Source organism: Salvelinus namaycush, chromosome 25 (genome assembly GCF_016432855.1).
Source record: "Salvelinus namaycush isolate Seneca chromosome 25, SaNama_1.0, whole genome shotgun sequence".
In the NCBI taxonomy this organism is placed as follows: domain Eukaryota; kingdom Metazoa; phylum Chordata; class Actinopteri; order Salmoniformes; family Salmonidae; genus Salvelinus; species Salvelinus namaycush.
This window is the reverse complement of record NC_052331.1, coordinates 21,422,247-21,449,664: the sequence shown is the minus strand read 5'-3', so window position 1 is coordinate 21,449,664 and position 27,418 is coordinate 21,422,247. Positions and strand designations below refer to the sequence as shown.

Below are 27,418 nucleotides of genomic sequence, written 5' to 3'. Positions count from 1 at the left end.
TTAAGTTGTGAGTACTTCTGCACATATAACACACCATGGCTGAGGAAAGGCACTACTCCCAATATAAGTGATCCCAAAATCAATGTAGTTCTCATCATATGTGTGCCTCTTCGACGGTCCAACGTCCCTGTCTGTTCGGTCCTTTCCCGGGTAAGGGGGCAGTAGCTCTTCGGCTGCATCAGATTCACAAATGTCAGTGTCCATGCTAGCTGGTATAAGAATTCTGAGCTCACAGAGAGCGAGCCCTATCTGTGGACCCAAGCACCACTCTGTGCTGGCTGGCTATACTCTGATGCCCATCTATCTACGCATATCTAGTGTGTAGATAACATTTGAATGTATTTCCACAAAAAAAAGACAATGTTGAGAACCAGGCAATGTAAAATGGCATGGTTAGCTTTAATACAAAAATAGATGATGCAAGAAAATGTGTTTTTTGAAAAATCAAAGCAGTAAAACGTGTATAACCACATGGGCAGACTAACACAAAACAACAGATGGTATGTCTACACATCATCATGCACTAAAAAAAAACTGACCTCAAACTGAGATCAGGTTTAGCATTAGGTGAAATAAAACTAGCCATCTGATTTAATCAAATTGCCAAAATATGCAGTTATTGTCTTTAACTTGTTGTTGAGAAAGTTCTGTTCCACCTCTACTCTCCCACCGGGCCCAGCAAGAGAGGCGATCTGGAACCCAACCATAAAAATAAAACATTGTTACTATACTAATTACAAGTCCGAGTCATTGACATGAACATTTATTATAGACAAAAAAAATCAGCACCTTGATTTATAATGGAAAGTATATTTCAATGAAAAGTTAAATTAAAAGTAATGTAATAGATTTGTACACCTACAAAGCTGGCCAGTTATTATTTACAGAGGCTGTCTTCAGAGGCAATAATGATTTATCTTTTCACTAATTGGTCTTTTGACCAATCAGATCAGCTCAGCTCTGAAAAAGGCCTGATGTGATTGGTCAAAAGACCAATTAGTGGAAAAAAGATCAGAATTGGGCTGCCTGTTTAAACTCTGCCCTGTTTGCTAAACCACGGTGTTCTGACAATGACAGTAAAGGCCAGACTGACCTAAATATTTTTATTTAACTAACCTTAGTCAGAACCACCACAATCAAACCCCTCTAGAGAATGAAACAGAAAAATAACAATACTCACTAACTCAGAATAAAATAAATGGGGGCCTAGTGCAATTAGCCAATACGCAAATGGTACCAATTGATCAACTGGGTGGCTTGGGTCAATACACTCCTCTTTATTTGGACAGTGAAGCTACTTTTTCTTTTTTACATCTTTCTGCCTCAAACTTTCTCATTCATCATTCACAATTAATGCATGATTATCCATAACCATGGTAGCATCAACATTAATGTAGAAGTGTTCAGAAACATCTTCTATTCTTGCTTAAAATAAGTGACAATACATTATTCACCATTCAGTTCCTATTGGCCAAAACAAGCTGTGAATGCTTCCAACACGTTTGTAGTGACAGGTTATGTTGTCATTGTGTACAAGGACTATGGGACCAAATACTAAACGTTTGACTACTTTAATACAATAAGTGAATTTGGCCAAATACTTATGACTTCTTCAAATGGGGACTAGATACAGGTAAAACAGATGTATAAAAATACCCTCAAATAAAAAGGTGACATTCTATACTGTCGCCTCATATGAAACAATCCAAAATCCTGGGGTATATAGCCAAATTTAAATATTTTAGCTTCACTGACCAAATAAATACGGAGTGGAGTGTGCTTCTTCTAAGCTCATTATACTTATCTTCTGATAACAGCTACCATGGACTTAGCTTTATAGTAGCAAGTAGTAGTAGACATGCACTCAAAATAGTTAGATCTACCACTGCTAAATAAGTAGGTCAATAGGTTACCAAATAGGTGACAGCCTGCTTTGTTAGACTGCTGATAACATGCATGAAGGCATAATGAAATCATGAGGCCAATGTAGCCTTTCCCAGCTCTGGGAGCCTTTGATCTGACAGTGAGAACACTTACAGCCCCAGGCCACGGGATAGCACAGAGATGGGCAACCAAGTAAATAAAGGAGAAGTATGGGCATTCCCCAAAACATGCTCAGTAGAGGAGGCTCAGCCGGGCAGGCGGGCGCCTGGCATCAGCTCTGACTACGGCTATGTCCTAACTTTTTCTGAAGTGTGCACTTGCACATTTTCTTGCATGGATTTATCAAATGGTGGCAACTCCCTCTTGCCAACCCTTATACCAATCCAATGATGAGGAATGTGCAAGTACACACTTTGGGATAAGGGTGGTGAATTGGGATGCAGCTTTTATCCTCTTCCATATAAGGAGCCCTGCAGAAACATCACACTTCTATAGGCCTTCAGACTGTATTGCTGTAATCTAATTTACACTGAAATATCAACAAATAGAAATAGATCTCGAATCAATGGTAGAAAATGAGCCAAGCATGACTAGCATGCACAAAGACTCAACATCCAAATATGAGTTGCAAACCACCAATACTCCTCCACTTGTCCATATAACCTACCTGATCCATGTCTGCATTTCGTGGGAGGAAGTACACAATATTATCAGATATTATTTTGGACAACCTGAAAATGTCAAAAGTATTAAGAGTTAAGGAAAACCGTGTTCAACTCTTCGGCAACATAATAGAACGCTACAATGCGTGTAAATACTAGTGGAATATTAAAAGAAACTCAGATTGGCAAGAAAAGACCAACCCACAAACAAAACTAACTGTACATTCAACGTTCCTCAAAAGGCACTAGCACATCTGAGCTATCTTTTTTGCAGGTGCATGGTAACAGTTAAATAAAATGAGAAAATAGAAGGAACCCGCACACTGCTCTTGATAGTATCACTACTCTTTAATAAGCTTCACGTATCGGCCTCACGGCCCTCGTCAGAACGTGAGGCTGATATGTAAAGCTTATTAAAGAGCAGTGATACGATCAAGAGCAGTGTGTGGGTTCCTTTTTTTTCTCATTACATCCACAAATCCTGTCTTCACATTCCCCCTTAGCTAGCTAACAAACTGCTGGCCTTGTCACTCTGCCTCTATCTGCGTGTGCCTCTGTCCTGGCCCGTCTCAGAGTCTGGCCTGTTGCCTGACTAATAGCCTGAGAGCAGCTTCATTGTGAGAAATAAAGGATATCCATTTGGCGACATCATGGTCTTGATATCGAAGACGTCTGCGCTGAGGTAGTCTGGGCCGCCCCAGGGAGGGCTGAGGAACACCACGTCCGCCCGCAGACGAGGTGCCAGCTGCAGGAAGTCTCCCTGCACAAAGTCGATGCGCTCTGCCACCTTGTAGACCTGGGCGTTGTGATGTGCCAGGGCCAGACGCACCGGGTCGATGTCAATGGCTAGCACTGCATGGGGGCAGGGACATGGAGGACAGAGTCAGACACACAGGGAGTACCACTCAGGACAACATGCTCTATATCTGTTTAAATGTCTGGAGGAAGGGACATAGACGGCCAGGCTGCATCTCAAATGGCACCGTATTCCCTATGTAGTGCACTACTTTTGACCAGGGCCCATAACTGCACTATATATGGAAAGACACGCAGACTGAGTCAGACACACAGGGAGAACCACTAAAGACAACATGACACATCATAACTGTTAACCTGTAGGATATAATATGGGCCCCAGAGGTTTTCCTGGTCACGTCACAGGGTCAGGAATACTGTTGCCCTATTTATAAAGGCAAATACAGATACAGTAACCACAAATATCTAAAGTTAATAAGATATTAAAGCAAAGGAGCCTCTGAAGCTTGGCTCAAATATGATGCTACTATACCCCTCTTCCCAGTGAGGGCAAACTGGATGGCGTTGCCTCCCACTCCACAGAAGGCGTCTATGATGAGTTCAGAGTGGAAACTCTCCTGGACCCTCAGGGCAATGTGCTCTGCTATCTTCTCTGGGGTAACAGAGAACCAGCCCTCTGTACAGACAGACAAATGGACAGAGTGAAAGGCTTTAACAAACTGAATACAAAGATGCAATTAATATTGTCTCATTTTACTATGTTAAAATGAAAAATATATATGCAGTGTAGAATTGTTTTATTTATTGATTCATATTTTAAGAAATCATAATTGAATTTATCGGATTTGGGGTGTTCCCCAATGCAAAGCATAGCCACCAGAGGTCAGTCAACTGGTTTTGTTCAAACAATACCAATCTGATATTCAAGCCAAATATTTTGGTTCATTATTGATTTATCAAATTTGTACAGAAATATGATCTCATCTAATTGATTGATTTTGTGGGCTCATAAGTCATGCTAGTTCCATTTGCAACTTCCCCAAAATAACCAAAACACTATTAGTGATGGTTACATTTTAAAACAGCTGTCATTCACAACATTTTACTGCAGGCAAATGACAAATATTAGGCCTGCTGGAATATAAAAGTAGGTGTGTGTACTTTCAATTAAATTGAGAATAGCCTGAATATACCATACAAGACAACCCAAAAAGTATTGAATAAGTATGCTGTGGATATTGAGGAATATTTGAGACTGGGATGCTTCATAGACCAACCACGTCCTCCTGTCTCCTCACCTAGACCATCTGCCTTTATTCTCGAGCAGCCATCGACGGTTTCTTTTCAGTTGCTTGTTTTCACAGCCTCCTCAGAGAATAAACACCTGCTAAGGCAAACAATGCTGGGAGTGCACTCTTCTCGTGTAACGCTTCACCTTCCTCACTCTCATTACAGTACTCATCCCTCCCTCCATTCTGAGACAAGTGGCTGAGGAGAGGGTGTTTCACAAAGGAACATGGATGGACTTTCCAATTGAGCTCAAGGGAGGATCCGTAAATAGATGCATTTGATTTGTTTTCCTAATGTTCACTGAGATAGGAGATATTCCTTTCAGTTTGCAGTGGATTCGCAAAACAGATTGCTGTTCCTGAAGGAAACCTCTAACACCATGTTAGAGTTTTTATTACCTATATGACTTCAGTCCCAAAATACTAGATTACCCCTCACACTCTGCTCTCTCTCATCAGCCAGGCACTGCTACACGAGGCTGTATAGAGACTTTCTCTGGCTTTCCTCCTGTATCTAATTGAGCAATAGACACCATATGAATCTGATAGGACGAGGTGTAAATAATCTGGAGTGAGTTTCAGCCATGCTGTGGTATGTATCCTGGCTCTCCTCTGTTGACATGAATAAGTGAGTAGTTACGAAGGCTCTGATCTCGTTTTCAAACAGAATTCAGAATGCACTGTGAAAGATCTCTGATTGGTGCGAGGGGAACATATTAGTCATAATACTTTGGAGAATAGGGAGAGATTCGGCAGGACGAGATTGGCCCTCTGATAACAGATAAACTCTTTGCCAGAAAAAGGTTGGAGAACCACTTGACGTTTTGAACTAATGTTAAAATCGATGTTTAAAATGCTAACTCAAGAAGGATCCATTTGGAGGTGAAAAAAAAAAGCTTTAACTGAGCACTAACAGTATGAATATTTGTGCTTCCAGAGTACAAGGTTGCTTCTGCTTCCGCTACAGTATCTACACTTTGTGTTGGAAATGGAAAACTAATCCTTCTACTTAAATGAACCTAATCTGCATACAGAGTGCCAATCATTAGTCTCTTATCAGTGCAGAGTCATAGTCTGGTGCACTTAAATGAGAGGACATGTGCACGAGCAGGGAACGAGGAAGCGAGAGAGAGCGAGAGTAGAGTTGCTCTGCTGGGAGACAGGGAGGAAGCCTGCTGGTGTCATGTGATGCAGGAGGGTGAGGTATGCTTCACTGGCATCAGCACTTCTCCCTAAAGACAGACCGAGGTGGGCCCTGCCTGCCAGCTCATCCATGTGCCCTCTTCATCCCCACCACCACATCTCAACATCCCTGACTCTCTTGACAACATGATGTTAGACTTCAGGAGCAGCAAAACTGTAGATTTTACCTTGGACATACAGCCATTTGTTTCTCAACCAGAGAAAAATCCTTAACATTCAGTCACCTTGAGAAAATCCTTTTCTTTTCAGAATAAAGTGCATTCCTGAATCACATTTGACCCTCTGTTTGGGCTGCATTAATAGATGTGGTTGGGAGACTACAATAGGAGAATAGTTATTCTCAAACTAGAGGAATATTAACAACAATATGGAGGTCAGGTAGTTCCTCCATATGATTAACCCTTTCTGCTGGAGCCTGTATGAAGAAATTGGTTGTGTTTTCTTAAGTGTGTGTTTGCTCCGGGACTCACCGTGGTCCAGCTTGATGCCCTCATCGTACCTGGAGAAGAGACGGTAGCGCTGGGCCCAGTACTTAGCCAGCTCGGGCTCCGCTGCAATCTCAGCTGGCATCACTCCACATTTTCCTCTTTTCTTTGTCTTCTTTTTCTTTTTCTTACCAGTCTTCCCAGTAGACTCTGGGAAATAGGCAGCACAAAAGTAGTAAATTGTACAAGACTTCAAGAAATACACCCCAACAAGTATAGATCTGACATGAACTCTTTATGAAAAAGCCCTGGGTTAGAAAAAGGTCTAAACCGGCTGTTGAGGCAAACCCACCTGTGTTATTATGTTCAAGTGCATTGGGAACTAAGTAGTCTGGTATGTCCAGTGAGTACACCTCTCTTCTGAATTGAATCTCTTCTTCCTCTTCTGCTTCCTCTATTCTGGTGAAGATGTTCTGCTGGGAGGGTTGAGGGAGCTGCTCAGTACAGTCCAACTCCAAACAGAGTTGAGGACTATCTTCCTTCTCCTCTTCCTCCTGCATCTCTTCCTCCAGTCTCTCTTCTTTTCCCTCTGACTGTGGACAAGCAGGGCTCTCCTTGTCGGCATGCTCCCCGTGCTCATGTGACTGGCATTTTGACATGTCCGGGACGGCTGTGTGTGTGCTGTTGTCTTTCTGAACCCTCTGGAGGAAACTCTGAACCTGAAAACAGAGCAGCACGTGAGTGAATACAACAAACATGCATGACCAATGAACGCTAGATGAACAGAAGCATCACAACAAAATCATTCTTTAAAGTAGGCCTCAACGGGGATCAAGTCATTTCTACTGTGCCTGCTGGATGATGGTGCCATTTGCTGCAGACAGTAAATACTGCAAGTCTTGCCCAGAAGATCAATTCAGTGAGCTCAAGACAAAGATCAATGGAAAAGCACTGCATTTAACTGGTTTAAGTCCTCACAGTGCGACACATTAATAATGTCTCAACACAGTAGAAACACACTGATGTCCACTATACCTGTAGGTACACTAAGTCATTACCTTTCTGAAGTGCAGTACCTTGACAAGTTTCAATTTCTCTGGGATAATACAATCCCGCACAGTCAGCAAACAGAATAGTAGCATTTCCTAGCCTCTCTACCATGGTTTGAATAAGCATGTTTGAGTTCATAGCGACCAGCTGAACACACTCTTCCTGTCCTCCTCAAGGTCAGCCAGTGATGTGCACAGTCTTATCAATGAAATGTGACCGACTCAAATAATGATGATCCATGAACTTTAAACAGTGCGGCTACCCTCGGACCAGTGCAGTGTGGCGGCTCATTGTAAATAGATTCAGTTGGTTGAAAAAAGCAGCTGCATGCAGAAAGAGATGTGGTGTGTCAGGAGGCCAGCACTGACAGGAGGGGAGAGAGAATGGGAGTATTGGCTGTGCTCCCATTCTCTCCTCTCTCTGCCAGTGGAGACTGAGGCAGCGTAAGACATGAGGTAGACCTCTCTGAAAAGGCTCCCCAGTGTCAACTACAGGGCATCTCACCCACCTGCTAATCCAGTCAGGAGCTGCTATGAAATGTGGGTGTGCGGTACTAAAACGAGGGTGATTCTATTTGAATCGCAATCAATAGTAATCGTACTGTTTGTGAAAATAATTTGTAAAATGTTACTTTTTGAAAGGTCTTGGTCAACTTGGGATCTGTGTTATCCCCCTCTTCAGTAAAGAAGGTGTGCATGTTGATGTGGCAGGCTGCTTTCCTCCCTCCGTGTTGCTTCCTATTCCTCCCAGCCCTACTTCCATGGTGGTGACTGGGGCTGGGCTTAAACTTCAGCACGCTCTCAATCCTAAAAAAAAAAGACTGTCCTCTTAGAATATCAATCTCAACCATTTGTACATATACCTGGATTCTTTTCAAAATGTCACCCTATTGTATAGTGCACTACTTTTTGACCAGGCTGAGTCAAAAGTAGTGCACTTTATAGGGAATAGGCTCCCATTTGGGACGTAGTCCCAAGTCTGAGGGAGTAATGCTGACTTACATGGGGTCGTGGCTGCGCTTTAATCCCAGTTTATCCCAGGCTTCATCCACAGACATCTGAGGGTTCTCCTCCACATCCAGTTCATGACTGGGTCAACATATCAGTAGAAGATAGATCAATACACAGCATTAGCCTTACACACCATCACAATGATCGAACAAGACTGCATTTCAATTGGTACCATATTCCCTATATAGTGTACACTTTTGACTGGAGGGCCCTGGTCAAAAGTAGTACACTACAAAGGGAATGTATAGCCAACAGTAGAACGTTTATGAAATGCAATAGACAAGAAAAAAGAAATGTGGAAAAATATTGTTAGTCTCACAAAGCATTGTGTAGGCTAAATCACATATCAGTCCCCAGTACCAGCCTTTGGGTTGGAATGGGCCATCACGTGATGTTTACTGATTTATGCATACAGATCCCATTTATAGAAACCTTGGTTATTGAAACATGGAGAAGCATCAGTCTGTGTCTTGGACATGAACATCTCCTTCGATCAAAGTGAAATTGAAAATACAGATGATAAGCACTTCCATTCATTCCCCTGGCTGACACTTTTACATGCACTGTATCATAGACAATAATGAAAGCCTTTACAAGGTGAATCGTAGACAATAATGGAAGCCTTTACAAGGTGAATCGTAGTTCAATTCAATCCCCTATGAAAAATATGTCAGTCACTGTCAGCATATACAGTGGCAAGAAACAGCATGTGAACCCTTTGGAAATACCTGGATTTTTGCATAAATTGGTCATACATTTTGATCTGATCATCTAGGTCACAACAATAGACAAACAGTTAACTTATACTTGTTTGTGTTATTAGTTAAGTATTCATGTCTTTATTGAACACACTGTAAACATTCACCTTGCAGGGTGGAAAAAGTATGTGAACCCTTGGATTTAATAACTGGTTGACCCTCCTTTGGCAGCAATAACCTCAACCAAATGTTTTCTGTAGTTGTGGATCAGACCTGCACAACGGTCAGGAGGAATTTTGGACCATTACTCTTTACAAAACTGTTTCAGTTCAGCAATATTATTGGGATGTCTGGAGTGAACTGCTCTCTTGAGGTCATGCCACAGCATCTCAATCGGGTTGAGGTCAAGACTCTGACTGGGCCACTCCAGAAGGCGTATTTTTTTTCTGTTAATCATTCTGTTGTTGTTTTACTTCTGTCTTTTGGGTCGTTGTCCTGTTGCATCACCCAACTTCTGTTGAGCTTCAATTGGCAGACATATAGCCTAACATTCTCCTGCAAAATGTCTTGATAAACTTGGGAATTCATTTTCCCGTCGATGATAGCAAGCTGTCCAGGCCCTGAGGCAGCCCCAAACCATGATGCTCCCTCCTCCATACTTTACAGTTGGGATGAGGTTTTGATGTTGGTGTGCTGTGCCTTTTTTCTCTCTCCATACATAGTGTTGTGTTCTCTTTCAAAACAACTCCACTGTAGCTTCATCTGTCCACACAATATTTTGCCAGTAGGGCTGTGGAACATCCAGGTGCACTTTTGAAAACTTCAGACGTGCAGCAATGCTTTTTTTTGGACAGCAGTGGCTTCTTCCGTGGTGTCCTCCCATGAACACCATTCTTATTTTACATATTGTAGGCTCGTCAACAGATGTTAGCATGTTCCAGAGATTTCTGTAAGTCTTTAGCTGACACTAGGATTCTTCTTAACCTCATTGAGCATTCTGCGCTGTCATCTTTGCAGTACGGCCACTCCTAGGGAGAGTAGCAACAGTGCTGAACTTTCTCCATTTATAGACAATTTGTCTTACCATGGACTGATGAACATCAAGGCTTTTAGAGATACTTTTGTAAGCCTTTCAAGCTTTATCAAGTCAACAATTCTTAATCTTAGGTCTTCTGAGATCTCTTTGGTTCGAGGCATGGTTCACATCAGGCAATGCTTCTTGTGAATAGCAAACTCACATTTTGTAAGTGTTTTTTATAGGGCAAGGCAGCTCTAACCAACATCTCCAATCTCGTCTCACTCATTGGACTCCAGGTTAGCTGACTCCAATTAGCTTTTGGAGAAGTCATTAGCCTTTGGTTTCACATACTTTTTCCAACCTACACTGTTTAAATTATGTATTCAATATAGACAAGAGAAATACAATTTGTATTTTAAGCACACTGTTTGTCTATTGCTGTGACTTAGATGAAGATCAGATCAAATTTGATGACCAATTTATGCATAAATCCAGCTAATTCCAAAGGGTTCACATACTTTTTCTTGCCACTTGAAACAGTGATTTCCAGTTATACTATTATTGGTACTATATTGCTATGCCAACAGAAGGAAGAGGACAATACTGTAAAATACTGAACATTTAGATAAATTGCCATGTAGCTTACCTTCGCTTAAGTTTTGTGACTCTTCCATCTGGTGGTTCATCATCATCATCACTATTAGATGCTCTTCTCTCACTTGATCCGTTGTTGTTTTTCTGGTGACACCTGTCCTGTTTGGAATCTGAAGGGAAAAAGTGTACATCCATTTGTTCCTACAACATTGCATTCTACATGCATGTTTTCTGAGCAAGAGGATAAAACGGGGAAGGAAAAGTCAGCATGTGGTGTAAAACAATGCTACAAAGCCAGATAAAAACCGAGATGCTATGAAACAGAAATGACAGCAGTGTTGTGTGGGATCAGTCACAGACAAGATGGAAAGTTCCATTTTTACAGAGCATCCATCACAGTCTACAAAGTCACAGAGAGGAGAGGAGATAGCTGTTGATTCAGGCAGTGGTTCTTTGCTCGCTCTGACTAGAGGAACCATTAAAAATGCACGGACCTGTGTCACATGGTCCTTTCATTCAAAGGAACACATCTTTTGATAGTATGATGTATAAAATATTCAGACAGTCACCCAGTTTGGAAGGAATTTTTTTTTACAAGGACTAAAATATATATGTTAAAAGGGAGGTGTGTAGGACATATTGCTATCGCCTACCCATTCTGAGTAGGCTATAGCAATAATGTGTCATTTAATTGGGCTGCATGGTTGCAATAGGCTACTCTGACAGCTTTAGTAGTGCCGGGACGATACCAGTATCGCGATACTCATTAGTATTGTGGCAAGGAAACAAAACACGAAGCTGATTTAAATTACTTAGGAAAACAGCCCTGATGTTGGAAACAAACATTATGTTGTCATCCAGAGTCACATGTATTTACTTTCCAAGCTAAAGCACACAATATTTAACATTTTTTCTAAAGGACCAAAGAGTGAGGTCTGCCTGGTGTTTTCATTATGCCACGGGGGAAAAAAATCACAATACCGGTATTTAGGTTAATAGATTTGAGCGCAAGAACTGTGGGAATCACTGCTATATCAACAGTGTCAGTCTCTTCAACGATATAGGATAGTTTACTGAACTGAGACAGAAATATCATGTATGTAGGCGGGTGGAAGGTCTCACCTCTTAATTCAGTGGACTTAGTTGACGAGGCAGTTCTTTTACGATTACCACCATCACAAGGTTCATCATTTCCACAGACGTGGTCCACTTGTTGTTTGCTCAAATCACACCGACCAACTCCCTCTGACAGAAAGCTCATCTGCCCAATCAGATCGACCACTTCACTAGTGCCCGCCTCAATCCGCTCCAGCCTTCCTTCAAACTCTAAATCCCCTGGGTCACAACAATGAGTCGGCTCTCCTTCGGCTTCACCCTCATGTCCAGGCTGCTTTGTTTCAATGGGTGCACTGCTTGAGTAGTCTATGGTCCATCCCTGGGCTGCCCAGTAGTTGAACTGCTCCCAGTAGTAGAGAAAGGTGTGGCTGGCGTGTTGCTCCCATGCCTCCTTAGTGCCTGGGCAGTCCCAGGGGGGCTCTGCTGTGGCTGGACAGCTGGAGGTCTCAGGGTGCTTCTCCAACCAGCCCTGCCACAACAACCCCTCTCCCTGCTGGCTCCAGTAGTCTTCCCAACCCTCCTGGGCCTGGGAGGGTTGAGGTTCTGCCTCTGTCTCTCCTTCTGGCTTCTCACTGAGATCAAACCAATCAAACGCCGGCTTGGTGCTTTCAACACTGGGATCATCCTTCTGCGACTGGAGTGGATCATCTTCATCCAGATTCTTAGGGGCTGCTTCCCAGTGGTTGGCATTCTTCCTCAACTTTCTCGCCTTTCAGGAGACACACAAAGACACTAGGTGAGAGAGAGCATAGGACTGTGATAAAGTGACCCTAACCCACAAATATAGAACATGCACTGTAGGCTACAGTCAGAAATGGTAGAACGATTTTTTTGACAGTGTGTGCAGGATTTCTTGGGTTTTTGCCTGATTTAGATATGCTTCTGCTTATAATTCCCGACATTTTGGTAAGCTGTGTTAGTCAACTTGTCTATAATTAGATACATGCTGCTTCTCTTCTGTCACTATATGTTGCCTTAGAAGACTTTAATAAACTCTTGCTCACCAGAATAAATGGATAGAATGAATGCTTCAATCTAGTTGACATCAGAAAAGTTCTCTGTTTTCTTTCGGGGCGCAAATACATTTAGGGACCCGGATAAAACGCAATAACTAAAGCTGTGAAAACGACCCAACATGTTTCTGATAAGATTTCAGTTTGGCTTGAATGCATAGCCTATTTTAAGTGGTTGAAATAATATGATGCTGATAAAGATAGCACCATTACAGATGGTCCCTAACTGCATGAGCATTCTCTCAAGATGTTGAAAGAAATTATATTTCTCCTGTTCCGAGTCAAAATGTAGCCTACATTTGGTGTATCCTTTTCAGTGGCGACCCGTCATGAGCCCCACATTTTTTGGGGGTTGCCTGTTTCGCATGTTGTTTTGAAATGAATACATATTACATATCAGTTTGCAAACAATGTAAAAAATAAAATGGAGTTAATAAAGCCGCATACAAACTTGGTCTCTTTTTTTGCTTTCTTGAGTAAGGTAGCTCCAAAATGCAGGTGTTTCAGCCTAGCTCGGTGGATTATGTGGTGGTGGGGCAGCCAGCGAAATATACGGAACGTAGGGGTTGGTAATGCTCTCTAGTTATGCCGAGATTGGCTCAGTGTTCTGTCATTCATGGGGACACCATCACCGCCAAATCTAAGTGTAGCGCTAGAAAATTCAAGCCCCTTGGGTGATGCCAAAGAGTTACATTAGAAGTGCCCATCCAAGAAGGCTCAAGGTCATTGGCCACAGATAAAATGTCAAATCACGTTATCTACCGTAGCTTTAATTGGACTGATCATGTCAACATCTTACTTTCAAAATCTTAGCTAGCAGTCATCATGAAGTCGACAATCTACTGGCAAATGCTTTTTCATCCTTGTCATATGAAAAGAAATAATGGAGAAATTATAGATAAAACGTATCGGTACTCATCGGCCATAAACAATATACAACAAGTTGGAAATCGCAAATTCAACAATGAGTGGTTTGGAAGGAATCAGTGACAGTGGCTAACTGCAAGCATTGCTGAGCAATTTTGGGGGGGGGGGGACCTTAGACTGCTGCGCCACTCGTGAGGTATTGTTTTCTCTTTATTCGGATATAACTGTGGGGACTGCGGGTTATGAGTCAACCCGCACATCAGTAATCGGAGCATCATGACCTCTTCTTTCTTTTAGGTGGACTCTCTGGTGAAGGATAAACAGGCAATGTTTACTTCCTACTACTTACAGATTTCCTCTGTGCAGAGGAACTTATGAACTCTACAGGCAGTCCCATTCTGGCCATAAGCTGGGCTTCTTCATCGATTGGTTCATCCTCCTCCTCCTCAGTCTCTTCATCTTCTGCCTGGTCCTCTCCATGCTCATCCTCTGCCTCTGAGTGCAACAATAGGCTGAGTTAGACAACTTTCAGGTTTCAGAAAAGGTTGGCAACATGCATGTCAATGTCAATTATTGGGAGTGGTTAGGTTAGCCAAGTACGACAACTCCACCACATACTTCAGAACAACGGAGTTAACCTGCAACTAGTGTGGGCAAACAGGAGCTCCACGTCACATAAAATTATTGATTGTCAAAAACTATGGATTTCAGTAACCATAGCCCGCAATTACATGTGACAATAACCTGTGTAATTGCGGGCTACTCACTGGATGACGAAATCCGTACTTTTGATCAAAACTTGTATGAGATGTCTGAGCTCCAGTCGGTCACACTAGTCTGATCAACGCCGTTGATGTGAAGTACATCGTGGCGTTGAGCTTTACTTGACTAGGGTTAGGTATTGTCCAATGACGTATACTACATCATTGGTTATGTCCTACCTTGCAGCCCACCTTCGGCCAAGTTAGTGATGGCTTTACGGTCAGATCTGTACAACTCACGATCACTACACCGGGAGAAAAAGAGGACACAATCAAAGTGAAAACAATGCAACACAGTTTACATTGTGTGTTGTACTTGTATAGTAACTATATAGCTAGCTAGCTCACTTACTGTACAAAAGCTCTCGAACACAAGCAGTGTATCGTCCCATCATCTCCAGCCAAGCTCCTTTGGCTGAAAATAATGTCGGCAACCACATTCCATTTTCCATGATCAATCATCATGTTCACACTTGTTAGCTAGATAACGTTAGCGGAAAATGTAAATAGAGAAAGGCTCTTTCACTGCTATCGAAGTTCACCCGGATACACACACGTGTTGGCTTCAATAACATTCGTTCCTGGTTGTGCCACATGAATAAGGAACCGGGTAAACCAGGACAAAAAAGATCAGGAATCTTCCTCTCCTCGACCTACCAAAGGGATCAAAATGTATGTAATGATTTCATAACAATATTGTATTGTTTATGCAATACTGGTATTGGTGTCTATGCAGTGGATGTTCTTAGCGTTTGCTCGTGTCAAGGCTAGTTGAGGTAATTTATTATTGCTAGTCTCAGGAAGTAGCTAGCTAGCTGCCCTGCTAATGTAGATAGCAGCTGGGTCTGGTTGTCTGCTGATGGTGCTTTCAAGACAAATGGGAACTCGGAAAAGTACGAGGTCAAATCATGACATCAGTGATCTTCAGGTCGGAAAGTCGGAGTTCTAGAAAGAGGCCCGAGTTTCCAAACTTTTTTTCGGAGCTCTTGGGTGACAACGTTACGAAAATGATCCACCCGCATCGATGTGGCCCAGAAGCCGTGCGTTATTAAGATTCTGAGTGGTCAGATGGCTAGTAACAATGAAATGAAGCTGGCATGTGGGGAATCGTAAGTGGCTCGTTTCAGCAAGTGTTATCTTGTTGTTGATACCATGTCTTGTTTTAAGGTTTTCATGTCAATGCTAATATGGCAAAACATTCACTAGCTAACTACCCACAACTCCAACGATGTATTTGAGATACAACAAGTGCTCATTGTGCAAATGTGTTTGTTTTCAATAAACATTTGGAGACTAAATATAGTTTACATGTCAACAATCTAAGCCAACCCCGTCTTTTTTTGCCCCATAGTTGTGCAGGGGTCGTTTTTTTTGCTATTTGCTAGCACAAAGGCCAGCAGATGGCGATATTGAGACGTTTCATATTCAAATCAAACGTTTTCGTCACATGCGCCGAATACAACAGGTGTAGACTACAGTGAAATGCTTACTTACAAGCCCCTAACCAACAATGCAGTTTTAAAAAATACGAATAAGAAATAAAAGTAACAAGTAGTTATAGAGCAGCAGTAAAATAACAATAGCGAGATTATATACAGGGGGTACCGGTAATGAGTCAATTTGCGGGGGCACTGGTTAGTCGAGGTAATTGAGGTGATATGTACATGTAAGTAGAGTTATTAAAGTGACTATGCATAGATAATAACAGAGTAGCGGCGTAAAAGAGGAGGGGCAATGCAAATATCCTGGGTAGTTGTTTTGGACGCCCCAGCTAGCACAGTGGATCTGGGCCGATTCTGGCTGAGAGTCAGACTCGGCTGACGTCATATGGCCCGAGTCTGGGCCGCCTTTGGCAGTATTACTTATGGCAAGGATGCGGGGATTGAGCTCGGACCGATTCTGGAGAGTTATCTGGCTCAAATGTATATATTACTTGGGACTCGGACCGATTGGGGCTATTCTCTGGCAGATGATTACACGGGCTGCTTTATATAATTAACATTTAATTTATTTTTCCATATTTTATAATTGTTTCTGTAATCAAAAAATACAATTAACATTTAAATTCAATTCTTTAAGAGTCCTGTGTAGTATTTGGATACTTTGTGCAAGGCAATTGATAAGCATTTTAAACTTTGGATGGAGCCTCCCGAGTGGCGCAGCGGTCTAAGACACTGCATCGCAGTGCAAACTGCTTGCTACAGATGCTGGTTCGGGACCCGTGCCGGCTGCGACCGGGAGACCCATAAGGCGACGCACAATTAACCCAGTGTCGTCTGAGTTAGGGGAGGGTTCTGGTAAGATGCCGGCAATGTCGGCTGAATTCCTGTAGACAGAAACGGCCCGTAGTACTTGCAAAGTGATCACATAACCAGCTAAGGAACATTATAACACTTACATTACAATGTCAATTGAATATCATAAAATGTCTTCATATTCAGCATATTCTGGGCCGATTCTGGACAGTCGTTAATTTTGATTCCGGGCCGATTCATTCAGTTCCAGAGGGCCGCTTCTGGGTCGATTCCTCATTGCTAGCTGGGGCAGCATGGGGCAGCATAAGAGGGTTGGCTGACAACGTTACGAAAATGATCTGCTCGCATCGATGTGGCCCAGAAGCCGTGCGTTATTATTATTACAGTCCAAAGGGAATCCATGCAACCGGCTATACACTCATATACCCTGTGGACCGGTCCATACATAAAACATTCACCATTCAGGCTGCAAAGGTGTTGATTTCCTCCTTAACTTCATTAAATAGCGAGAAGGCAGAAAACAAACTGGGAAAATATGCATACTTTCTTTATGAAACACCATTTTTCACCACTATGCTAGAGGGGCTAAATGCTAGTCCCGGATGTGGCGTATCGCGTTCAGCCAATCCGGTTGCAGCAGTCTGTTTTTTTTTTACCCTTGCTCTGAACAAATGACTATATGATCACGTGACACCATTAATTCCTCTGTGAAAGACTCAAGCGCTTTGAAACCAAATTAAGGCGGTTAAAAGTTAGACTCAGCGATATGACGTAGATGCAGAAAGTAAACATTATAGTGGGTCAGTTTCCGCAACAACTAAGCGTGTTGAAATAGAGCTATGCTACCCAACCCGAGCCCAACGGGCCCTGACATTACACATCGAGTTAGGGCCGGGCTCGGGTAACACTAAATTTATCACTAACATTTTGAAGCTGAGCCATTTGCTTGTGCTCTACTGCGCACTACAGTCATCTGACTAAGATCATAACATGGTGCCTCAACCTCATCTAATATAAAACAGGTGAGATTATGAAAAAAAGTTGTCAGATTTTAGTGACAAAGTAGCTAACAGCTAAGTGCTCTCATGTCTCCATTGAGCAGAGCAGCCCAAGTGGAGCCGTTGCTATGGATACACACAGACTCAGAGCCGCCAGCGGAGCGCATGCAGAGCGAGCTGTGCGCAGGGAGCGAGTGACAGACAGAGGGTAGCAGGTAATGGGTTTACTAACAGTAATTTATTTCTGATTTGTGGTTTCGGTCAGGGCCTGGCCTTACATTTGGCAGAAGCAATCGTGCCTGGTTAGGGTAGGGTCTGAACTTTGCGTGCATGGGTAGGGCTTGGGCTTAAACGTCATGCCTTTTGCTGGGCTCTACTTTGAAGCTCGGGGCTCAATTTCTCCACTGTTTTGGTGCTCTGGCTACCATGCTGTGAACAGCGTGAAGCGAATCCGTGCACATGCGCAGATACTGTGTGAAAGCGAAGTCTTGCATCTCGCTCATCTGCGGTGCTGCTCGTGACAACCACTGAGTCTACCTTTAAGATGGCATCTCATGTAGACAACATATGCAGTTTGTGCAACTCCAGGAAGTGACATTGCAGGCAAGCTCAGTACCCCCCATCGAGTAACTCAAGTTGAATGCCACCTGGGTACTGCAGGCTGCCATTAGCAACTCAATTATCCTTATCTTATTCTGTGTTCTGTTTTAGATTTTTAATAATCAGTTCCAGGAAGTACATCTGCTCTATTAGAAGCAATTATTGGTACCATGATTGGGTCAAAACATTTTCTTATTTATGTGAAGATTGACCACGAAGATCGCAGTTTTTCAATTCACTATACTGTTTTCTGCTAACAATGCCTGCAGTTGCGCGGTCAGCCATGAACCTCTGTGGCTTAATGAGAGGGGGAAGTTGTACTCCCCTGGTCTGAACGCTGTGCCTAATGTCAGGAAGTAGCATTAGCCACCATGGTGCATGGTGTTGAAAAAGGTGTTTCATACAGAAAGTACGCATATTTTCCCAGTCCCCCCCGCCTACTCGCCATTAAATCCAGTTAAGGAGGAAATGTACGCTTTTGCAGCCCGAATGGAGAATGTTTTATGTACGAACCGGTCCACGTATAGCCGGCTGCATGGATTCCCTTTGGACGGTAAGATGAAACGTCTCAATATCGCCATCTGCTGGCCTTTGGTCTAGATAGAAAAAATGTGGGAGTGGGATGTCTTGCTTCCTCTTCCGTCTCTGATTGTGTGAACGGCTTGCCCTTTTACTTTTGTCTTTCAGGTGTTTCATGTGAGCCTGGTATGATCTGTCCTCAGTACTATTTACACTGGAAGAAAAAAGGTTTGTGAAATATTTACCAAAATGTTGTAACTGTAAGTCATCCTGGATAAGTGCTAAATGACTAAAATGTAAAAATGTTTTTTTTTTTTTATAGTTGCAGTGAAATGTGTTATGTTACAGGGTCAGCCATAGTATTACGGCGCCCCTGGAGCAAATTAGGGTTAAGTGCCTTGCTCAAGAGCACATCGAAAGATTTTTCACCTTCAGCAACATTTCAGTTACTGTCCAAATCTCTAGCCGCTAGGCTACCTGCCGCCTAAAAAATGTACATTTTCATTCAGTGATGATACAAATGCAACCATTTGATTACTTGCAATTTGTGTTGCTTCTAAAGTAGCTGTACTTCATCTAGCTAACTTGATTGCTCAGTTTATAAATGCATGCCGATTTGTTTATTTGAGAATCAGCATGGTGTGTAAAACATTTATACTTGAGTTTTCATAGATACTGTATGGCAAAATTGTTTTTCTATCCGATTCCCACTTAAACAATGTTTGCTCTCTGTCTTTGCAGAACAAATAGTAATATGAATGTATTAAACTGTACTGAAATATCACCTTGTTAGCCCTCTTCTCTCTATTCTGTACTCCAGGCCTGCCCATTGGCAGATGGTATCCTTATTCGACTTGGCTTCCTTTGGGAGAGGCTAACTGTGTGGCAGTATGTCAAATGGGAACGAGTCCTGCATGTTCAGAGATGGAGCCGAGTTTGTGGCCTGCATCTTCCACGCATTTGAGGAATGGTCAGGACTAGGACCCCTGGAAGACTATCTGAGCTATCTGGAGTACCTGGCCTGGGTTTTCACACCTCTGGTTGTTGTTTTCATCCTGCCCTTCCTCATTGTGATCCTCCTCTACCTCTCCATACTCTTCCTCCATGTGTACAAACACAAGAACCAGCTCAGGGAGGCCTACTCCAACAACCTGTGGGATGGTGCTAGGAAAACTCTGGCAACGTTGTGGGATGGCCACGGGTTCATATGGCACGGTATTTATATATATATATATATATACAGTGAGCTCCAAAAGTGTTGGGACAGTGACAATTTTGTTGTTGTTTTAGCTCTGTACTCCAGCACTTTGGATTTTAAATGATATACTGACTGAGGTTAAAGTCCAGACTGTCAGTTTTAATTTGAGGGTAAGGTATTTACATCCCCTGCACCGCTAATGATGACAGATGTTGTCATCTTTGAAGCTTAAACATGAGTCGCAGATCTGCCCGGGAGGGAGGCTAAGGTTGTCAGGCGGGGCCTCTAGGTGCCGCAGTGCCACAATGTAAGCAATGATGGATGTGTTGCAGAGTTTAGGAATAGAGAAGTATAGAGTTGTACTCTTTTTCCTCATCTCTGTATTCTCACACCTCTGTAGTCTCACCTGCCTCTCAATCAGTCATGGGTCCATATTTACAGTGAGCTCCAAGTATTGGGACAGTTACCTGTTTTGTTTTGGCTCTGTACTCCAGCACTTTGGATTGGAAATTATACAATGACTATGAGGGTAAAGTGCAGACTGTCAGCTTTAATTTGAGGGTATTTTTATCCAAATCGGGTGAAACGTTTAGAAATTACAGCACTTGTTTTGTACGTAGGGGGGCAAAAATATTATGACAAATTCACTTATGTGTCTATTGAAGTAGTTTAGTATTTGGTCCCATATTCCTAACTTGCAATGATTACATCAAGCTTGTGACTCTACAAAATTGTTGGAAGCATTTGTTTGTTTTGGTTGTGTTTCAGATTATTTTGTGCCAAATGGAAATTAATGGTAAATAATGTAATGTGCCATTTTGGAGTCACTTCTATTGTAAATAAGAATATAATATGTTTCTAAACGCTTCTACATTTAATGTGGATGCTACCATATTCCCTTTCTTGACAGGATATGAAATCCATGGTATGGAGAAGATTCCAGATGAAGGAGCAGCTCTTATAGTCTATTATCATGGGGCTATTCCCATCGACTATTATTACTTTCTGGCAAATGTTATCATTCAGAAGGGACGGATTGTTCACTCAGTCGCTGATCACTTTCTGTTCAAAGTTCCAGGTAAGATCTTCACAGATCCATTTCCCAGTATCTAATTATAAAGGTGGAGATGTTTTATTCAGTGTATGTGCCCTCTGTATGTAGTTGGACAATTAAGTGTACAGTATATAGCCTACAGCTGCCTTAGTCCATTCTTACTACATGAGATACTAAGGCTGCGTCTACACAGGCAGCCCAATTCTCCTCTTTTTTTCCAGTAATTGGTCTTTTGACCAATCAGAGATCTGATGGGAAATATCTGATATCTGAATAGTGGGAAAAAAAGCAGAATTGGGCACTAAAAGCTGACCTGGTATTCTTCTCTGTAGGGTTCAAGCTGCTGTTGGAGGTGTTTAGTGTGATCCATGGGCCTCAGGAAGAGTGTGTGAAGGCACTGAAAAGTGGCCACCTCCTGGGCATCTCACCTGGAGGCGTGAGGGAGGCGCTCCTCAGTGACGAGACCTATCCACTGCTCTGGGGGAAGAGGAAGGGCTTCGCACAAGTGGCTATCGATTCCAAAGTGGTACATATTGTTTTTAGTCTCCTTCTGTCTTTGTTCCCAAATGGCACCCTATTCCCTATGCAGTGGACTACTTTTAACCAGAGCTCTATGGCGGTCTGGTGCCCTATAGGTAATAGGGTCTCATTTGGAGACAGACAGTGCATGTCACTTTCCTCTTACACAGAAGCATCACTTTATCTGAAGTCCTCTTACATGTTTATTGTCTTTACATTTTTTTAGCCAATAATTCCAATGTTTACTCAAAACGTCAGGGAAGGATTCCGATCTCTCGGCGGGTTAAGTATGCTTAACTATTCATTTTAATTGCAGTGTGACAAAACATGTTTTAACTTCACAGAAGAGCATAAATGATCTTGAAAATGTTATATTTCTCAGGCTTTTTCAGATGGTCGTATGAAAAATTCCGCGTGCCGATGGCCCCTGTCTATGGGGGTTTTCCTGTGAAGTTTCGTACATACTTAGGTGACCCCATCCCATATGACCCTAACATTAGTGCAGCAGAGTTAGCTGAAAAGGTAAGACATTATGCAACTGTGGCACATTTCTGTAATTCAATGGCTACTTACTGTCTGAAATGTAGAGCACACAAAAGTCAAATGATCGGGAAAGACGGGGTCAGAGTGAATTTTCCTCATCTTTCTTTCTGATTTTCAGACCAAACAAGCAGTTCAAGCACTCATTGACAGACACCAAATGATTCCTGGGAATGTCCTTCGAGCACTACTAGAGCGATTCCACAGCAGGCAGAAAGAAAAATAGCCTTTTGAATAGCCATAAGGAATAGCCTTTTTTTGTTTGTTATATGAAGCAGTTACATATTTTTAAGACAAACTGTTACATATTGAAAGTATTATCATGTGATCAGTTGAATGGTTAACTACAGATTTGGATCTTAATTTGAGCCAGTCTCCTATAGCAGGAAAATAATCCTGTAGATTATTATTAATGGACATTTTTGTAGCGGTTGATACATTTTTCAAAAGGAAAAATCTACTTTGAAATGACAAACTTCAGAAGCCTTTTTAACCTCAAATACACTACAAAGTTCTCCTACAACAGGCTGATCAAATAAAGGTCCTGAACCTATACATTATTATTGTAGGTGTATCTTCAGGAGCTTTTTGCACTCAGATTTTGTCACAAAACAATACGTACCGAAGGTATAATACACCGTAATTGGTTAATGTCAAATGTGCATATTGAAGAAATTGTATAGTGTTTTTTGTGCAAGTATGTATATACTTTGATTCCACAATTGATTTGCACACATTGTTCTAAGTTCCACCACTGCCAACAATTTCTATTTAAGAGGCCTTTATTTTGCTTAATAACTGCAAATATTGAAACGATATAGCAATTGCTATATAAGAAGCAATATAGGTATGAAGACCGGGCAGCTTTATTTCCTTTCACCTGGGTAAAATGTTTGAAATTTTATTTAAATAATTGTGTAATTTCCCCCCAAAAATGTATTGTGTACATTATGTGGAATTATGTAAGTATGTACTGTAGTTGTAGCCTATGCACCTTTTAAATCTATTGAGGTCCATTATGAAACAGGACAGAAATGATTTGTAATGTTAAAATAAATATATTTTATTATGAGTTTTGTGTGTTACAAGTCATTTCTGTTATTACAAATACTTAGTTTACTTAAAAAATGGAAATGGAGCAACATACAGCTACACCAAGATATTTGACGTGGTTTTGAAAAAAATATTTTATTACATTGTTCTTCCATAAACATGGGTACATTTTCTGCACTAGTGTTTTAATGTTTCGATACAACTTTAATCAAGTAATTATTTATGGCCTATGAATCAAATTTAACTAATGTGCAAAAGTTCACTAATGTGTAGCCTATTCTAAAACACGTTTAGTGTATTTCTCTGTACTAAAATGTATTTCTCTGTACTAAAATGTTTTGGTGGTAAAGTATTCTGCTTACAGGACGAGCAGAGTTTTGAATGTTGTTTGAGATTGCTCAGTTTGTTCACAATTCCTGGAGGAGATGGGGAAATGTACTTTGTAGTGTGGCTAGATGGTAGCTGTACTTTCCATGGTTATTGTGTATACTTTGTTAAATGTTATTTTGGTTTTCAGTACAAGGAAATTGGTACTGTGTTTAGTAGCGTATTGTAAGGCCATGTGTGCTGGGCACCGGTATGACACTTAAATAAATCACATCAATACATTTCTTTTACCTAGCTTGTCTTGACTTAAACTGCTGCCCAATGAAGGCAATCGAATAGTGAGAATTAAATAATATTTTTGATAAAGAATGATTGGATTTCTCCAATGGCTTTTTGGGGTTATTTCTCAGCACAGACAAACTTCATCACACACAACACAAGCTTAAATAATGTTATACTACATTGTTACCAGAGCGAAACTGCTTTTGTTTGTCTAAGAGATGCTTGGAACTTAAACTCCAGCCTGAAGAGATCTGAGATATGGAACATTCTGGCATCCACACTACAGCACATACAGTACTGTACAGCTTATCTTAGTCCAGTACTGTCTAGGCTTTGCCCCCTGTACAGCTCTCACTGCCTGTCCTGTATGATGTCCTGTTCAACGTATTAGCCTCTTGTTGGCTGATGTAGCCATTGTATGTATCCTAAATGGCTCCCTCTTCCCTATAATGCACTACATTTGACTGGAGTCCTAGAGGGTGCCATTTGTGATGCACACATTGTCTGTGGAGGCTTGGAGTGCTTCAGTCATCCTCTGGAATGGTGGGGACTATTAGCTTTTGTATTATCTAGGTATTGTACTGTATGCCATGTTGTAGCCTACTGAGCCCCTTAATCAGGCATTGAAGAAGACTTGCTGTTAGATATGTCCTATACCAGGGATCATCAACTAGTTTCAGCCGTGGGCTGATTCTTTTCTTGGGTGGATGGTCAAGGGGCCAGAACATCATTTCAAATAACTTGCAGACTGCAAATTGACAACAAGAAGCCCAAACAGATATATTTGACAAAACATAATCATTTCAAATCTTGCTTAGATTTGTATATGAATACATGCAGTGCCTTCAGAAAGTATTCCTACCCCTTGACTTGTTCCACATTTTGTTGTGTTACAGCCTGAATTCAGTCAGAATTTGTCTCAGCCATCTACACACAATACCTCAATGACAGTGAAAACATGTTTTAAGTAATTTTAGCAAATTTATTGAAAATCAAAAACAGAAATATATCCATTTACATAAATATTCACACACCTGAGTCAATACATGTTAGAATCACCTTTGGCAGCGATTACAGCTGTGAGTCTTTCTGGGTAAGTCTCTAAGAGCTTTCCACACCTGGATTGTACAATATTTGCACATAATATTCTTCAAGCACTGTCAAGTTGGTTGTTGATCATTGCTAGACAGCCATTTACAAGTCTTGCCATAGATTTACTATCTGATTTAAGTCAAAACTGTAACTAGGCCACTCAGGAACATTCAATGTCGTCTTGGTAAGCAACTCCAGTGTACATTTGGCCTTGTGTTTTAGGTTATTGTCCTGCTGAAAGGTGATTTTGTCGCTCAGTGTCTGTTAGAAAACTCCAATAGGAGTTTCCCTGTGCGTAGCTCTATTCCGTTCTTATCCTGAAATACTCCCTAGTCCTTGCCGATGACAAGTATACCCATAACATGATGCACCCACTGCCATGCTTGAAAATATGAAGAGTGGTACTGAGTGATGTGTTGTGTTGGATCATCTCCAATCTCCAAATCTGCCAAATTTTTGGAGGTTTTAAGTGCCTTATTGCAAACAGGATGCATGTTTTTGAATATTTATGTTCTTTATAGGCTTCCTTCTTCTCACTGTAATTTAGGTTAGTATTGTGGAGAAACTACAATGTTGTTGATCCATCCTCAGTTCTCTCCTATCACAGCCATTAAACTCTGTAACTGTTTGAAAGTCACCATTGGCCTCATGGTGACATCCCTGAGCGATGTCCTTCCTCTCAGGCAACTGAGATAAGAAGGACACCTGTATCTTTGTAGTGACTGGGTGTATTGATACACCATCCGAAGGGTAAATAATAACTTCACCATGCTCAAAGGAATATTCAATGTCTGCTTTTTTGTTTTTGTTTTTTATCCATCTACCAATAGGTGACCTTCTTTGCGAGGCATTGGAAAACCTCCTTGGTCTTTGTGGTTGAATCTGTGTTTGACACTCACTGCTCGACTAAGGGACCTTACAGATTAAACACTATTACTGCGCACAGAGTGAGTCCATGAAACTTATGTGACTTAAGCACATTTTTACCCCTAAACTTATTTCAGCTTGCCATAACAAAGGTGTTGAATACTTATTGACTCAAGACATTTCAGCTTTTCATTTTTTATTAATTTGTAAAAATGTCTACTTTCTACTTTGACATTATGGGGTATTGTGTTTATGCTAGTGACACAAAATCTCAATTGAATCCATTTTAAATTCAGGCTGTAACACAACAAAATGTGGAAAAAGTCAAGGGGTGTGAATACTTTCTGAAGGCACTTTATATCTCTTTATTATGCATGGAGAATACTTTGGAACAGATCTCCAAAATAAAAATCACTTGGAACTGATTTGCTGGGGTTTTTACATTATTTTATGCCCACAAATAAACATTTGTCTTTTTGGGGGGCTCAGAAAAGTTGGGGGGGGGTGGGCGGGGGGCAGTTGAGGAACCCTGTCCTAAACTGTTCCCCGCTGGTGTATAACTGCTATCCCACACAACACGTTCATTATGCAGAGATACAGCCTCTTCAATACTGAATGAAGAGGTAAATTGCACCTATTATCTAGTATGTCATCATGGAAAATGTATTTCCCCACACCTACCTATTTGCATACTCAATGCACTCAAATGTCTATAAATGTGCTGTTCTTTTGTTCAGTCTCTGCCCATTCTGCGAACACTACATTATATCAATAGCAATGCTGTTGGAATGCTGTATAACCAGTGGCTCTAGTGAAAATATATTAACCATAGTATAATACACATTACCATATTATAGCCTACCCATATCTTCTAGAGTTGCATACACATAATGTGACAACCTGTGCTAACAAAACCAAAATTAACTAAGTGGAGGCTGACAAAATCACCACAGTGTACTTTATTAAATTAATGTTGGTACTTTGTGTTGCATTAGAATCAAATAAAAATGTACAAAATTCCAATATATACAAAAATGTCATGTTCTTTTTTAACTCTTCAATTTACAATAAAATTAGTTTTGATCTGATTTAATGCATTTGAAGCACTTCAGACTTTCATCACACAATGCAACTTACTTAAAGACCAATAATTAACAGTTTTTTAGTTTTTTGCATTTTTGTCATTTAATACATCACATACACCACACTATTTTAATCTGTATTACATCATATGTAACTGCCATCTTGTGGCGGCGGACCTCTAGTCAACAGACACCCTTCACAATCAGGACGCCGAGAGGAATGTTCTTTTAACATATACATCTGCATACATTTATTTACAGTTAGATAATTTTGTTTTTCAATTACTATTGTGATCCTCCATTTGCAACTGAGACACTAAGAACATCTGTACATTATGCTTTAGAAGTCAAACAAAATGGAATGCCACTATTCCTATGTTCATTCGTTACTGTGCTTGTACTAATGTGCTATAGGCTATAGGGGTGGCGTAGTATCATTCAGTATATCACTGCTATTCATCTACATTACTAGTATCTAATGTTGATGTATACCTCAGAACAAAACTCAAACACCAATAATGGACCCAAATCTCAGACAGGAAATAATAGTAGTTCCTTTTTATTATTATTATTATTATTATTTTGTCTTCAGTATGACCTGCTACAAGAAGGACATGTACATTTTGGGGTAAAAGTTAGGGGTGCCCATTTAAATTGTGAGCTTAATAGGTCTATCTTGCATCATG

The 27,418-nt window shown here is 41.2% G+C and overlaps 2 protein-coding genes across 3 annotated transcripts; one reads left to right on the top strand and one right to left on the bottom strand.

Moving 5' to 3' along the window:
* Positions 1–375: 375 nt before the first annotated feature.
* On the bottom strand, positions 376–14,897 carry tgs1 (trimethylguanosine synthase 1). Its single transcript, XM_038963945.1, has 13 exons — positions 14,699–14,897; positions 14,527–14,591; positions 13,935–14,080; positions 11,712–12,414; positions 10,642–10,759; positions 8,271–8,357; positions 7,901–8,075; positions 6,572–6,938; positions 6,265–6,429; positions 3,835–3,978; positions 3,182–3,398; positions 2,552–2,630; positions 376–692 (listed from the first exon to the last, which is right to left on the bottom strand). The coding sequence occupies exons 1-13, from the start codon at positions 14,809–14,811 to the stop codon at positions 579–581; spliced, it is 2,493 nt and encodes an 830-aa protein (XP_038819873.1). The 5' UTR covers positions 14,812–14,897; the 3' UTR covers positions 376–578.
* Positions 14,898–14,930: 33 nt separating this feature from the next.
* LOC120020352 (transmembrane protein 68-like) lies at positions 14,931–23,699 on the top strand. 2 transcript variants are annotated; one of them, XM_038963946.1, is made up of 8 exons: positions 14,931–15,018; positions 18,887–18,946; positions 19,539–19,933; positions 20,827–20,994; positions 21,303–21,496; positions 21,716–21,776; positions 21,872–22,011; positions 22,151–23,699. In XM_038963946.1, exons 3-8 carry the CDS (start codon positions 19,609–19,611, stop codon positions 22,253–22,255), a joined length of 993 nt encoding a protein of 330 aa, XP_038819874.1. In that variant the 5' UTR covers positions 14,931–15,018; positions 18,887–18,946; positions 19,539–19,608; the 3' UTR covers positions 22,256–23,699. The 2 variants fall into 2 exon arrangements, with proteins under 2 accessions (XP_038819874.1, XP_038819875.1); XM_038963947.1 differs by lacking the exon at positions 14,931–15,018 and adding an exon at positions 15,263–15,455.
* The last annotated feature ends 3,719 nt before the right edge of the window (positions 23,700–27,418 follow it).